This window comes from Anas acuta, chromosome 8 (genome assembly GCF_963932015.1).
Source record: "Anas acuta chromosome 8, bAnaAcu1.1, whole genome shotgun sequence".
In the NCBI taxonomy this organism is placed as follows: Eukaryota; Metazoa; Chordata; class Aves; order Anseriformes; family Anatidae; genus Anas; species Anas acuta.
In genome coordinates, this window is record NC_088986.1 from 28,805,887 (window position 1) to 28,821,031 (window position 15,145).

General features: G+C 38.2%; 1 protein-coding gene across 4 annotated transcripts in view; it reads right to left on the reverse strand.

Annotated features, from left to right (window-relative positions):
• Window positions 1-290: 290 nt before the first annotated feature.
• Window positions 291-15,145, reverse strand: part of LOC137860102 (uncharacterized oxidoreductase ZK1290.5-like) — a 38,262-nt gene continuing 23,407 nt past the window's right edge. For all 4 annotated transcript variants that reach the window (XM_068689921.1, XM_068689923.1, XM_068689920.1 and 1 more), the window contains 4 exons: window positions 7,553-7,644; window positions 2,905-3,087; window positions 2,309-2,368; window positions 291-447 (listed from right to left, as the gene is read on the reverse strand). In XM_068689921.1, coding sequence (XP_068546022.1) covers window positions 352-447; window positions 2,309-2,368; window positions 2,905-3,087; window positions 7,553-7,644 — 431 coding nt within the window. In that variant the 3' untranslated portion in view covers window positions 291-351. The remainder of the gene's footprint in view (window positions 448-2,308; window positions 2,369-2,904; window positions 3,088-7,552; window positions 7,645-15,145) is intronic.

Consider the following 15,145-nt stretch of genomic DNA (forward strand, 5'->3'; position numbering starts at 1 on the left):
GAACTCCACACTTGTGTTGTACACTAGTAGGTAGCATTTTTTCCTACATATAAGGACGTGATATCTCCTCATCTTCATTGGTTATATGGCCTGATATGAGGTCAATGTCAAAAATAGGAGGCTTTGAGTGAACTGTGGATCAGGATTTTAGATGGAAATATAAGATCTCAGGACAAAAGCACTACCCTCAGAAATTCTTTTGTCTGTTATCTTTGGTAAGGATTTCAAATCTGTTATCATTAATACCAGACAGTAAGCTCACAATTACATTCTTATTGCAACCTTTCCTGAATTTAAATTATGTGGTATGACATATTGATCACTGACAAAGGAAAAAGCACAAACCTTCGCTCACACAATAAGGCTTGGGTCCCAGGAAACATGCCTCCCATCATGCAATCCATTTAGAATTTCAACATCGTCCTCCGCTATTGTAAAATCAAACACCTATGGGAATGCACATAGAGTTAACATCATGAACAGAGAGAGAATCAGGAGTGTTTCCATCATTTAAGTTTGAAGCAGAACGTTTCTATTTTTTTTATCCTTCTGGTAATTATTCTTAGATTTCATCACAGACAAACATCATTCTATTAAGCTAACAAGCTCTACTTGGCCCTTTGCTGTCTTTGTGACTCATTTTCATTTGCCGACCCTGGTGAGATGCTTTTGCAGCACTCTGGCCTCAAGCAAGGCTCCAAGACAATGGCAGCACCAAAGCTGTTTTTAACAGCATTCTATATGGTCACGGCCAGAGGTATACAAATACTGACTGCAATCCCTCTGGAAACCTGAGCTCAATATGTTGGTTATATCCAGATGTTCGTTTTAAAAAGTATTACAATTCTTTTCCTCAGAACTTTAGCCAAATAGAATTATTAGAAGGTATAGAAATTTTTATGAAATTAGCAATCTGAGGTTTTATCCATCTGTATCTTTTCTACGTGTACTTAGAGAAAATACTCATGGATCAGCTAATGCAGAAAAAGATACAGTGCTACAGCTTCTCAGTACCAATGCTGACTTGAAAGCAACCGCCTCTTTTCATGCATTTTGACTAGGAATCATTCAGACTCAAACTAACACACTGGCATGGGTAAACAAAAAAAAAAAAAAAGAAGGAATTGTGATAAACAACATCAGACAACTGTAATTCCCCCCCACCCCATCCTAAATGTTTTGAGTTTTGCTGCAATGCAATCCTTCAGCTGCATTAAATGAATTGGTGAGGCCACAGAATAAAATCTGTAAAACACAGAATTAACTTGGACTTAAAAATATCATCGGGAAAGAAAAAAAAGAGAAGGAGAGATTTTTAACCTGGTTCTGCTCACAATACTTTGCCACAAACAGCTGTGCTTGTACCACAGAAGCAGGGCAGATGTTAGAATAAATAGTCGAGGCAGGAGCTACATAAATAGGCACAGCCACCAGGAGAAAACCTCATTACATGTGTGTTAATTTACACTTAGAGCACATGGACAGTGATTTAACTGACAGTCAGATGTTTGCTGTCTTCTTCTCAATTTACCAAACAGTTCATACTCCTAAAATATTTTTGAAAGAACAGTAAGTTCGTGGATTCCCCTTCCTCACCGCCCCCCTCCCAAAAACACACTTTCAGATTACAGAAATGGGGAGAAAATATAAGGAATGACTTAAAATCAGTCAGTATAACAAGGAAAAAAAAAAACAAAACAGGGAGATGATGCTGTCAGTCCTCAGTTCCTTCCCACTTCTCTTCGTGCATACCCTACATCCTGTGACCTTCTCTGTAGGTCAATGGCAAGAAGGTAGGGGAAGAGACAGCTTTGCCAGGACTGACTTCCTTAAGAGGTATCTGGGATATCTCCAACAGAGTTTTGCAGCTTTCATACAGTGTCCTTGTGCTATGCAGAGCATACAAGTTCCTTACATTTGATCTATATGCTTATCATAAAAAGAACCTAACCATAACCAGACTAGATTTTCTACTATCCCTCAAGTAACAAGTAAAGATATTAATGACAAAAATCAACTATGAAAGTTGATTTTTCAGTATTCAGTAACTCTGTGGGTATCTGTTTTGTACGTGGTGGTTAAATTTCCATTGAGTTCTGGCATTTTTGAATTATGTGCATTTTCTTTTTTATATATATAATTTCTTTATTTTTTAAATATACTGTGGTAATTCTAAGCTGCTATAACTTGCTAATTTTAACTGAGTTGCCCTAATATTAAAATGGTACAGGACAACAGATAGACAAACCAAAATATGAAAAACAGTAGTTTGGATATTAGCAAACTTGACTGCATAACTCAATCTTACCTTGCAGTTTTCCTCTATCCTTTCTGCTTTCGTGGACTTCGGAATAGTCACAATCCCATTCTGAAAAACATAATTATTTTCATCATTAAAATTTACATAGCTTCAAAGAAAATACTCTCTTCAAAATATTTTAAGATGTTCCTCATGCCGTCTGAGGTTTTTCTTCCATTTTTCAAATGACGCTGACATTTCCATAGGTTATTTGTAATCGCAGTTATGTACAGTGCATTAAATTCCAACACAGATTATGTAGGCACTGTAAAACACTATTTCACTGCTCATCCCTTTGTGTTGAGTGACAGAAACAGAACGGTTCCCCCTTACTGTTTATAACTTTTAGTTTGGAAACAGCTCTTTTATTGGTGATTCCTTTCATTCTCTACAACCAGATTATTTGTATATTTAAAATAGTGCCATGGTTTGTGTACTACATTCCAAATTTCCTGGACAACAATTAGTTCATAGCCTATCAATATACTGAAGGCAAGAATATTTTCTTTATAAATTCTGTTTTGAGGCACAATATACCAAACCATTTGCATTTTATTTTTTTCCTGAGAGAGGAGACGGGTTTTTAATTACTACCCTCCAATTACCTGTATACTCCAGCGTATGCAAATCTGTGCTGGAGTTTTGCCATATTTCTTTGCCAGCTGAATGACACTAGGATGAGTGAGTGCTTCACCTTTGGCTAAAGGACAATAGCCTTCAAAAACAATACCTCTGCTCCTACAGTAATCCACCAGCTCCTGAGGTCGTTGGAAAGGGTGGTACTCAGCCTTAGATAAACAGAAAGAAACTTAGTAAAAACCTTGAAAATACATTTAGTAGAAAATATTATCATTGATAAATGAGGATATTTTTACCCTATTGCTTTTAAAATGCAATACGAGTGAAATCACTGCTTTGGAAGATATAAATTATCAGTTTTAGAAGATATATGAAGAATATTAGCCTACAAACATTTTGCCATTAATTGGCACAATAATTTCCTATGCATTGTATGTTTACCACAGAAATAAAGTATGAGTAGTTGTCTTCTCTACCTGCGGTTGGACTTACACTGCTGATCTGCTCAGTGTTTGAGAAATGCATGCAAATACATACTGTGAGTCAGCATTAGGTCATTTTTATGGGTGTTTTGGGACTACCTTCTCTTCCCCCAAATTACTTATTTTCTTATCTCTTGGCTGATGTTCTTCTTGGGGCTGCACAGGCAAGGGGAGGAGGCAGGGCTGGGCCTGGGTTTGCAAGACGCTGACCAGAATATGTCTAGGGAGAGGGCCTGACCTGGGAAGCAAAGTGTTGGCACCGACTGCGGATGGAAAATCCTGTATTCCCTGCGTGGCGTCACAGCCAACAACACAGAGGGAAGCAGACATGCTGCGGAATGAGCAGCTCTGGAGAGCCTTTGCTAGGAAGGCAGATCACAGATTGCCCAGAACCAGTTAAAAGGAGAAAAGGAACAAGCTACAAAGACAGCAACTGGTACGTAAAGATCTCGAAAAAGCCACTTACTCTGGCACTTAGTGAAAGCCAAAAACAAATCTCTGTAACATTCCTTTCCTCTATTTACTTCAAAAAATATTTCACAGCTTATATGTTGTAAGAAATGCACCTTCCCCTGCATTCAGGTGAAAAGTGGTGACATTTTCTTTTAAAAAGAGAGAGTGCATAATCATGTGATTTGCCCTCAGCACAACCAGCCGTCACCGCTGTCCCAGTGATCCAACTCCTGCGCATTTAGGAGAAAAGCACTCGCTTCTGAACAATTACCTCAACACATGGAATCTGGAAAATTTCTTCTGCCATAAAAAGGACAAATGAACATTTCCTGTTTCTCATCTTTAGTACATGTTGTCTTTTCAGACAACAATAGTCAGGAACAATAGGCTGGCAGTCATTCAATACACGCTAAGAAAAAACTGCCCCTCGAAGGCTGGGCTGAGTCAGCCTAAAGCTGCTATGATCTAAATTACTAGGTGGACTCGGGAACAAGGTTCAAGCAGCAGACACATCCATGTCTTCAACCTTTGATGTTTCTTGACCTTTGCGTAGCCTTTGTATTTCATGTTTATATTTGAAAGACCAGTGTTTAGGTCATACAGTTATTCACTCCTTTGCACCTGACCTGACTAGAAAATATTCTCATTGTTTATTATGCAAAACTGAGGGGGAAAAAAGAGTGAGCAAGCAGTTCCTTTCAGAACACTGATTAACAAAACCCAAAGCAAGCCTAACATACTTGCTCCTTATCCAACTACACCACAAGACTGAGCATCTTCGAGAAACACCACGTACTCTTCTGGGTAAGTATCATTTTGCACTGAGTATTAGATACAGATACACAGTGTCTTCAAATGTATTAATATACTGTGAATATTGGGGTTTCATAGAAGTCTTTGTAAGTATTGTCTATCGCGTGTATTAATAGTAATAATTTTAGAAGAGGTTCTTTACACTAAGTATAATAAGTAATGTAGCCTTGAAAATACTAAATAAAGAATTATTTATGATCAGATGCTGAAAAATCTGAAGCATCTCTATAGCATCAGGTGCCTTATTCAGCATTTATTACTGATGTGCCTGCAAGCAGCATTTAGCTGCTGGTCTAAAAAGGGTTCTCAGCAGCAGAGCTGCACCATAAATACTTAAAGCAAGTAGAGCACGCTGCTGAGTTACCCGCTTGTTTCACCAACAGGCTGTAAGCAACAGCCACCTCCTGCCTGGGAACCTGATTTGTGCCTTTCGCTGAATCCAGAGACTCCCAGATTTCACGAGCTGAATTTTGTCACACACCTTTGTGTATGGTAGGAGCAAGTATTTTTCTTTTTAAAAGTAATCCTAAAACAATGAAATGCATACAATGAAATAATTACTATCGAATTAATTTTTATTTTGAAACCTTTCTGGAAGATTCCAGCAGCATCTGAGTGCAAGGCGCTAGCATCCTGAGCTGAGCAGGCACAGGGTGGGTGGCCAGTACGCGCTTCCCCTCAAAATAATAATTCCTGCTTCCTGGCCTGCCCCACCCTTGCTATTTTAGTCACCAAGCTTTTCTCAGGCAAGGGCTGTCCGTCATACAGCTGCAAAGGAAGATCTTGGTCTGTTCTGGCACTCTACCCTGAGTGATTTGTGTGTAAAATCTGTCATACATTTAATAAAGGAGTTCGCAGTTCACGTTACTGAACCCTCCGCAGCTGCTACTTGGTCAGCCACAGGGGAACTCCAAGAAAGCACAGATTTTTATGACAGTCGTACCGCAATGGGGAAAAAGTTAAGCCTAATACATGGACCTAGACCCTCAGTAGGTTACACGTGACAGTACACACTTGACAGTACACGAGCCTTACTCATTCCACCCTGCTGCGGATCTTTTCACCTGGTAGAGCTCTCCAGCATCTGGATTTCAGTCAGCTTCTCGAGGGGAATGCAGACTTTTTCCTCATAAAACTGACATTTAAGCCCCAAAATTAGTTGTCTTCATAGAGGAACAGTTCAGGTGAGCTTACATACAAATGCCTCAAAATCCTAAAATACCTTTTTACCTTTTACAAATGTACATAATTGGGCTCAGTATCAACAGTGACATTAACACATTTAAGTCGCTTCTGCAAATAACTTCTTCATGCAGTACAAAAATATTGATGAGCATCCCTACATAGAATCTCGAGATCAGTTTAGTTTCAGTGAGTTTATCAAGCGAATGTATACATTAATTATTATTTTTCCTACTGAGTAACAGGCACAAGAGGAAGTATTTTCCTTGAGCATAAATACAAGCCTTTCACTGCCAAGTCAATTACAAACTCTAGCATACGAAAATGTAACTTCTAAGCTAAATTTCACTCTACCTGATGCCAGAATGAAATATTTTTAATGGTTTTACTTAGAGCATTTGACAGTAGTTTTAGTAGTAAGTCATAATTTTAAAAACCGCTTAATTACTACTGAATACATTAGAAAGCGTATATTCTCGAAAAGACAGCTCTTTCCTACTTTGGTTCATCCTACCTTATTGAGGAACGTATGTTTTTCCCCAAGAAGAGAAGCAGTGCTTACAACTTGGTTCGTTAAACAGAAGCACTGCTTTCTACCTAGTTTGTGATGACTACAAAAAGTCTAATGAAGCACCTCATTTCTCCGGCCTTCCTACTTCCTTCTCTTCACAGAATAACTCTCGGTTTTAACATCCTAAGAACTGTTGGAGCTGCAACACTAAATTTGTTATGCAAATTTAAAACAGGTAATAGGAAGTGATTTTCCTTCATTTCTACATAATGACTGCTTGCAAATGTTTTGTATTTAAGAGATCAGTTCACTGAAAGACTAGGCTACCTCAGGCATAACTACAGCAAAGATCTTCTGTAAGCAATGGACAATAAAATAAGAATTGGGTATAGCGCTTCCATGCTCAACTTAAATTCAAGAAATCATTACAAAACTTTCATAATTGTCCTTTGGTAACCTTTAGACTAGTCAGCAAAACCCCAGAGATGTTAAGTTCTGTCACATTCTGAGCCACCTTTTTGTGCCTGTTTATGACATTACACCATGAAATGCTGCCAAAAATCCTTAACACCTGCAGAAAAGGAAAAAGCACGTGTCTGCACTTCAGCCATTCCAGCTCACAGTTCTGTGTTAGCTTTAAGAACATTTCCACTGGCAGTAGGTGGTAGGAACTGAAGCATGAACTTCTACCACAGCTGCAACAAGGGAACAGCTGTCAGCATGCTGGAAGTCTGCCGGAATGTAGGTGGCAATCACTGAATTTAATGCAATCTTTTTGATTAAAATAAGGAGAGAACAAGGGGAACAGCACCCTTGCATGGATACAGAATCACCTAAGTCTTTCAGTGTTGCTTAGAGGAATTACATTTAGTATTTCAACACACGATCTCCAAAACTTTGTTTACTCTGCAGACACCAAACATTTAGTGCTACCTGAATTTTATTTCTAAACTGTTTTATCATCAAAAACTGGTGTGCTGACCATTTGTTTGTGCCTTAACACCAGTCACAAACAAGCTGCCTGGCAAAAACTGGGGAAATAAAAGGACAAAGGACATAATTATTATTATTTCTTTCCAATTCAGGTCATCTTCCTGAATGGTTTCCAATATACTTATAGAAATGAAAGAGAAGAAATTACAGAGTAAAGCTGATTATATGTAGTCTTTCAGGCACAGGGCTGTGGAGGAGTGGATTAGTAACCAGATACTTTAACTCTATTTCTCCACTCACCTGATTAACATGTGGAGTAACCACACAGTCTTCCTTTAGTTGCTCAAGATGACTGATAAGAAAGTTGCTTACGCCAATTGACCTACACAAACCTAACAAGAGAAACATAAAAAAAAGTGTTGGGATGATCTTAACTACCTAGAAGGATTACTTGAAAAATATCACTTTCAAAAAAGAAAATGATTGGTACAGATCATTTCTGTAGAGCAAAACACTGCAAAGAAACAGAAAACAGCACTGAAATGTAGTTTGACGGTATTATCTGAAAGCATGGTTTCGTCACAGCCACACTAGGAAATCATTTTATAATCTAAACACACTGGAAACTCCCCAGTGTATAAAAACGCCAGGCTAAATTCTGGGAAAGGCTAATGTAGTATAAGCAAAGAACAATTGGACTTCACCAGAATGAAAAGAAGGAAATGGTGTTCTGAGCAGCTTGCCAAAGCTAAAGAAAAGTGGAACATTTGCAGAAGACTAATAAGGTGTGAGCAATAAAACACAAGGACATGCAGCCCAAATGAACTACATAACCCCACTTATATTTTCATTAGCTTATTGCTATTAAAGAGACATTACATAAAACTCAGTATAACAACTTTAAGTAGTGTCTAACAAGAATTAAGAAGTTCAAAAGTGTAGGAAGTAGAATCTGCATTAGAATGGCTAGATTTCTCTGCTCCTGTAGACACACAAATCAAATGACACATAGGTGATAATGAAAGCTTTTTTGTTTTTACCTTAACTGTGTATATATGTGAATTAAGTGCTGACAGTTCTGAAATCAGAAGTCTTCCTTCAAACCTCAGATATGATAGAGTGCAACTCCCATTATAGGCCTGCCACAATACCTCAAACCCAACTACTCCTTGACAATTTGGCCCCTATTCTGTGCTGAACACAGTTAACAGGGCAAACAGTTGTCATCAGGCTAGTAGTGTTCTCCTTAGGCTATAGATTCTGCAGATTACGGCTCAGGCTTATTTCTTTAAGAAGTGAACTTTGGCTTGACTTGATCTGCATTTCAACCTGTAACTCTGCAGACGGAAAGTGCCTCAAGTTGTGTGAACATCAGAGTCCTAGCATTCTCCTGGCCAATTCTATACTGTGTACACGTATATCCTCCTCTATATACATACATACAAATAGCTGTAGCAAAAAAAAAAAAAAAAAAGGAATTAAGATGAAAGTTACATATTTTTATTTATTTATTAGAAAAAGAAGATGCTACTTGGTAACTTCAGGCATTTGGTGTCACAGAAATGACTTCTGGACTGAAATTGCCATTGTCTTGAGGTTGACAGGGAGCTATAGGGAGTACCTTTGATATTGAAGCGCTAATACAGAACACATAAAAAGCACATATTAATGAAACTGAAGTGCATGAACAATTTAAAAGGAGTAATTTTGCTTATCTAGAATAAAGGTGATGAAAAAGTTGGAGGAAAATGTATTAACCACTCCTAAACTATTCAGAAAATGTACATGTGTTTTATCAATAAAAAAAAAAGTAACTTGCTTAGAGACTATGAATTCGCATGTAAAAATTTTGCAGGTTAGATTTGCTCTAGCAAAATAAAGAAATTAAAATTTTCCAGCCTTCTCCTATGAAGTTTAGTAAGTAAAGTTACAGCTTGCTAATTATTAGAAACACACTGTTAAAGTCCTTAAAAAGCAAAACAAACCAAAACTTGTGTTACACCATATAAACATAGGTAAATTGGCTGCTGTGTTGCTTTCATATGTTTTAGCAGTAGAAGCAGATAAGCAGCACAACAGCAAAACCTGCATGCATACTACTGCTTTTTAATGTGGTTTCTTTTGTAGAACACAAGGACAAAAAAATACATTAGCAATTGAAGTGCTAGACAGCTTTCACTTACAGAAATGATCACTGTTCAAGATGTTTAACATAATTAGGTTATAACCTGCATTACAGCAATTTGCATAATTTGTATGTAATCTGCCAGAAGGAGCGAAACCCAAGCTTTTGATTTCTACTGACAAACAACCCTGGAGTGTCAACACTAATAAATCATTATGCCAAAGAAATGAGAAAAACATTTGCAGTTTTAACACAATGGTGAACCAAAATATTATACACAATTGTTGAAAGCCAAGGAGTTACAAGAAACATACTGTTACTGCCCTTGAAGAATAAAGCTTTTATTTCAGGCTGAAGTAAAACAAACCTCAAACACAGACATGAACGATGAAAGCTTTTATTAAACTCGTCCATTCCCACAAAATCTTCAATTTATTTTTTTTCCCCTATAGTATATTTCAAGATGTTTTGCTCTTAACAGACCTTGAAGCCTGTTCTGTAGTCTCACTGCATTTACTGATAGGAAGTTTTTGGTTGATTTCCAATCAAGAAATTCCACGTTAGTTATGTTTTATACCATAACAGTTTGCATCATAAGTCTCAAAAACACCAGAATACCAGAATGCTCCTGAAATGTGTGTGCGTGTGTGTGTTGGGGGAGGGGGAAATGGGGGGTAGTACTTATTTCCAATTTTATACCTGTTTAAAGAGCTTAGAAATCCCATTTCAAAGAATTCAGGCAGATTTCATATCTTAGTTGTTATGACAACATCCTTTTAACAAAATCAATTTAACTAGTCCTAAAGTTAAAGTCCTCTGAATTAAAAGTTTACAATATGCTAGCTGCAATAGCTCTGGAAAGTACACTTTTACAAGATATATCTATACTATCTTTCTTACAAAGTCACAGCACTTTGACTCGAGAAAAGTATTTCCTCAAGTAGATAAGGAAGATGAGTGGTTTGGCCCCAGGAAGATTTTGAGAAACTACCATGTGCAACAAGTTTGCAATTCCCCATTAGTTCCTAAGGCTGTTGAGTCTTTGCCCTACTCCCCGTGGCTCTGACTTCAAGGAAAATTTGGCAATGATGCTTCTTTTATGTATGCTAAAAATTGATTGGCCAATGCACAATGGTGGAACAGAAATTTTCAGCCAGCTTTGAAAAACTGTCATGTAACTCTGTACGACACGTTAGAAAACATATTGGCCCTCAATATAATGGTTAATAATAACGAGGAAAAAAATCTATTTTCCATTACACACAAAAAATAATCTGGGCTGCCACCATGCAGGTACTTTTACCACATGATTTTACTCCCAGCTGCTAATGAACAGGCTTGCATTGGAGCCGTGTTGTTTAGCTCACAGCAGTTTTTATGGCAACCTAGAAAATGATTGGGTATTTTTTTCTTTCCTTAGTATAATACTAAATTGTACCAAGTTTCATGGACACTACTAACCTTGCAACAATAAAGCATAAATATACTGTCTTGGCACCACAACACTGCTTTAGTACAATAGTGAGCCTTATCTTTCCCGAGCACTACTATGGACTTTTACCAAACTTCTAAATGCTCTCTAACATCAGCTGTACAAAGTTCAGATCAAAAAGGTTCTTTAAATGACAAAATTGGATACTGGGTTTGTGGGGCCAACTTTCCTCCCCCTCCCTGCAGCCAGAGCACGGGCAAATTCCCACATCCGCAGAACAGTGCCCGCTCTGTTCCACGTAGGCCACAGAATACACACAGACAGGGAGCCACTTCTCACAGGAGGTCAGCTGCAGCACCTGCATCTTTATTAAAGGAGGTTACACAGGTTGGAAAGGTCCACATCCTCTGTGATATGCACATTAAGAACTTCTCTGTAGGCAAATGGTATTACTCAAAAACCATAAAGGGTGTGATTTCAGTACTGCTTGCTAAATCCAAGCTGCAGGCTGAGTGTGTCCCACATACAGAGTGCAAGCCAGAGCCTTAATAAACAAAACAGACAACTCTTACACACATCCAAAAAATAATTAATTTCTAGATCTGTAAGACTTGCTTCCATTTCACAGACATAGACACCAAAACACTAAGTGTCCTATCTAATGACACACAGGAAGACTGTGGCAAAACTGATGACAAGACCCATTTCTTAACTGAAAAAAAAAATCATGCTTCCTTCCCCAAAGGATGTTTTTATCCTATCCATTACTGTAGCATCGGAGTATTACCAGCCTTAAAATGACTTTCCCGCTTCTACAATTCCATGACTATTACTCCTGCTGCAAATCACCTACGAACCACGACAAACTGCAAGACCAAAAAAGAAGCATGAGTAGAAGTCAACTTGTCAGTTTCTGTGACTGAAATCTCATAAACATTTGGTTTACACAACAGTAAAGTAGCTAATTAAGTAGCATGATGCAGCAACACAAGCTAAATGTATTCTCAGTCTTGTTGATTCTGGCTGCTCATCTTCATTACTTCAATGCGACATCACCTCATTTATACTGACATGCTTTGCTCTGGAGTTGGCATTACACACCAGATCAGATTAAAAGTGCTACCAAAAAGGGTGTTCATCTGATTGTCTTCAAAACTGAATCAGTTCCCTTGTGCTTTGATGGACTCTTCCTTCTCTCGTGGCAGTTTTAAGCATGTAGAATAATACTGGGTGCAGAACACAGCCTAAAAAATAGGCTTAAAGATATTTTTATGTCAAGAACATTCTGAAGCCCCTGTTAAAAGCAACTACTTGTGAACAAACAATTGGGCAGACAGACCTGTAAAAACAACTTGGTACAGAAACAATCCCACTATAGCTTGAGGCAGTATTGCCACCACACGCTGTGCTGTGAAAACGGGGTCAGCATTATCAGCAACCCAGCTAAGCGATCCATGGCTCAGCCTGCAAACACTCGTAAAATGAGCACTTAGAAAGTAGCGTGGACACAACACAGTTGGGTTCTAAACAGACTTTGTTCCACCTGTAACTGTGATGGCACTGTTTCCTGAACTAGGATATTTTGGGACTTCAATATTAGAGAAGACAATGATCCCCAGCCGACACAAGTAACAACAGCCTCACTCGTACCAATAAAACAAAACCAATTTACGATCGCTAAAGTCTAATACCTTGGGTTCAGGTTCATTTGCAGAGCAGGTAAGTGACACCTTTTCCCCAAATCATGTATGTTACTTCCTGAGACAAAAGTCCTTTTGGGCAAGGACTTTCCTTTGAATTGCATTTCAGCAGTGCTTTCCCAAGAGTTCTTGTGTTCACACTGGGACCTCTATGAACGTCTGCATGGATGCACAGAAAATGCACACAACTGCATAGATTTGCTTCCAGGAAGCTAAGTAAAAAGATACTTGTGAATTTATCAAGAATGAGCTTCACAGGCTTATAGAAAAGACACAAACAGCACATTGCAGTAAATCATGAAACAAAGAAGTCTGAGGGCTTATTTTTGCACTTAGAATAAAGTCCATTAAAAAAAAAAAAAGGAAAAAAAAGAACAAGGAATAACAAGGGTAAACATCCTTGCCAATTTAGATCTGCTAATTCTATGGCAATTTCTTATTCTTAAAATGTTGCACAATATGAAGACATGATTTTTAAAACTGTGTAGTCATTTTATTTGCATATATCTTTTATTGCTGCCTTATCTGATCAAGTGTGTTGGGTGTGGTGCAACCAACATCCTCACCAACTGCAACCACCTTCAAACCCATGAAAACACATCTCTGAAGTGTTTCTGATCATAACAAGCCCAAGAGATGTCTTTATATGTGCAAAGAGGATACTACTGATAGCGTGAAATAGATGTGTTGTTTACTGTGAAAATCATTTACTTATTTTTACTTATTAAAATTTTAATGCAATTTCCACACATGCACACTCACATGGTTTCTACCAAGAAAAACACTCCTAATACACGTATTTGTGGAACTGTAACACAGCTGCATGCCAACTGTCAGTTGTTCATCATTTGACACTATCAGCATAGATGTAAAATTATTTTTCAGTAGAATAAAAGCAGAATGTCATCTAGGAAAGGATGTACTACAAATATGTGCCACCTACACAAAAGATGTCTTTGGTTTACTCAATTCTTACTCATATCTTTTAAAACTGATACATAATGGAGGAGGAAAAAATGAAAATCGTGCTGTTCTGTGCCAAAGAAGAATAGGACCAGGAAATTTTTAAGGTTGATTAGATTTCTTCTCTCACTTGGAATTGGGAAAAGCATAGCAGTTTTGCCAGTAACATCATGAATTCACTTACATTACTAGGGTAAATAATTTATGTTACTTTATGGAGCTTTCTGCAACATACATGAAGCCTGTTAAAACTAACAAATTAATGGAATAATCATTTTAAAGGGCATTTCTCTGTTTACCATAAAACATGTGAACACATTAAGGAATTTCTGATGCAAGTATGAATATCTTATGTAGGCATAAGCTGCACTGCTTACCCTAAGCAGATAAGCAAAAAGCACAACTTTCAGCAAAATGGCATCAGGTCTGAGAGGGATCTGAACCCCCAACAACCACGACGTTACAGCTCCTGCCAATTACAGGCAAAAGCTGGCTGCAGGCTCTCATTCTTCCCAGCATTTTGAGATGGAGAGACAAGTAATCGTGTGCATGTGTGTATGAGAGCTTGCCAAGACGATGGGCTAGCCACAATGCCAAAATCAAGGTCATTAAAGACACTGCATACGGAAAGGGTCACTTTGCTAGAAACAGCCCAATTACCAGTGAGCATATATAATGACTATTCATGATGTCAAAGCAGTTTGCCACACTGCTTTCATCTGCCAGCAGACAAATGCCTATACAAGAATGCTGCAGCTGTCAAGGGAACATTTGACTCAACATATGTGTCTTGGAATGGGTTCTGTAGGCAGCCTGGCCGCCGTCCTGAGGAACCAGAGAAGATAATTCCACACAATGACAATGTTTGAGACCACAAAAATTCCAACCATAGCCTTGATATTACACCAACCCTAGTTGATTTCAGCTGTTACAACAGGAAGAGCTAGTGACTGCACACAAATGTCTCACTGACCAAAGCAGGATTTTATTCTCCGTTCTCCCTCAGCACTGTTTACCCCATAGGTCTTTACAGAAGATGTGTGCAGTCTGTTGAACAAAGGCACAGGTCGAGAACTCTCTGCCTCTCTGCACTGCAGTACAGACAGATTTGTCTCCTCCCTCTGTGACCTTAAGGCCACAGCTCCCCTGAAACAGCTCCAATGAAAATAGAGCAGAGTAACAAGTCACAAAAGATTAAAAAAAAACAGCCAAAAAACACGAGATGTTACGTTCTCAGGCACAACAGCATTTCACTGGAACTGTTAACAACTAAAGAGGGTAACCACACCTAAAACAAATACTGTTCAGATTCTTTCCTAGTTTTAATTGTTCATGTTTCCAGTTCAAATCATATCAAGAAAAAGGATTCTTTTGGAAAATGCTACCCTCTGATCCCTTTTGGTGAAATACAACAAGAAGGTTCTTAAAAACAGCACAGTGGTAAGCCACAGTGGAGACTTTTGACAGAAAGCAGAGGAGCTCTCCCTTAAGTCACCTGAACATACTGTTTTCTACTTATGAGAAGCTTCTGATGTTACAGCTCAACCTCAAATTTTTGTTAAGAGAGAGGAAGCAAGCACTACTAGGCACTCAAGAATTAAAACCAGTTACGTTAAGGATGTCTGCACTCCGCAGTGAATGCACTTGTACCTTTTCAGGTACCCATTTAATTG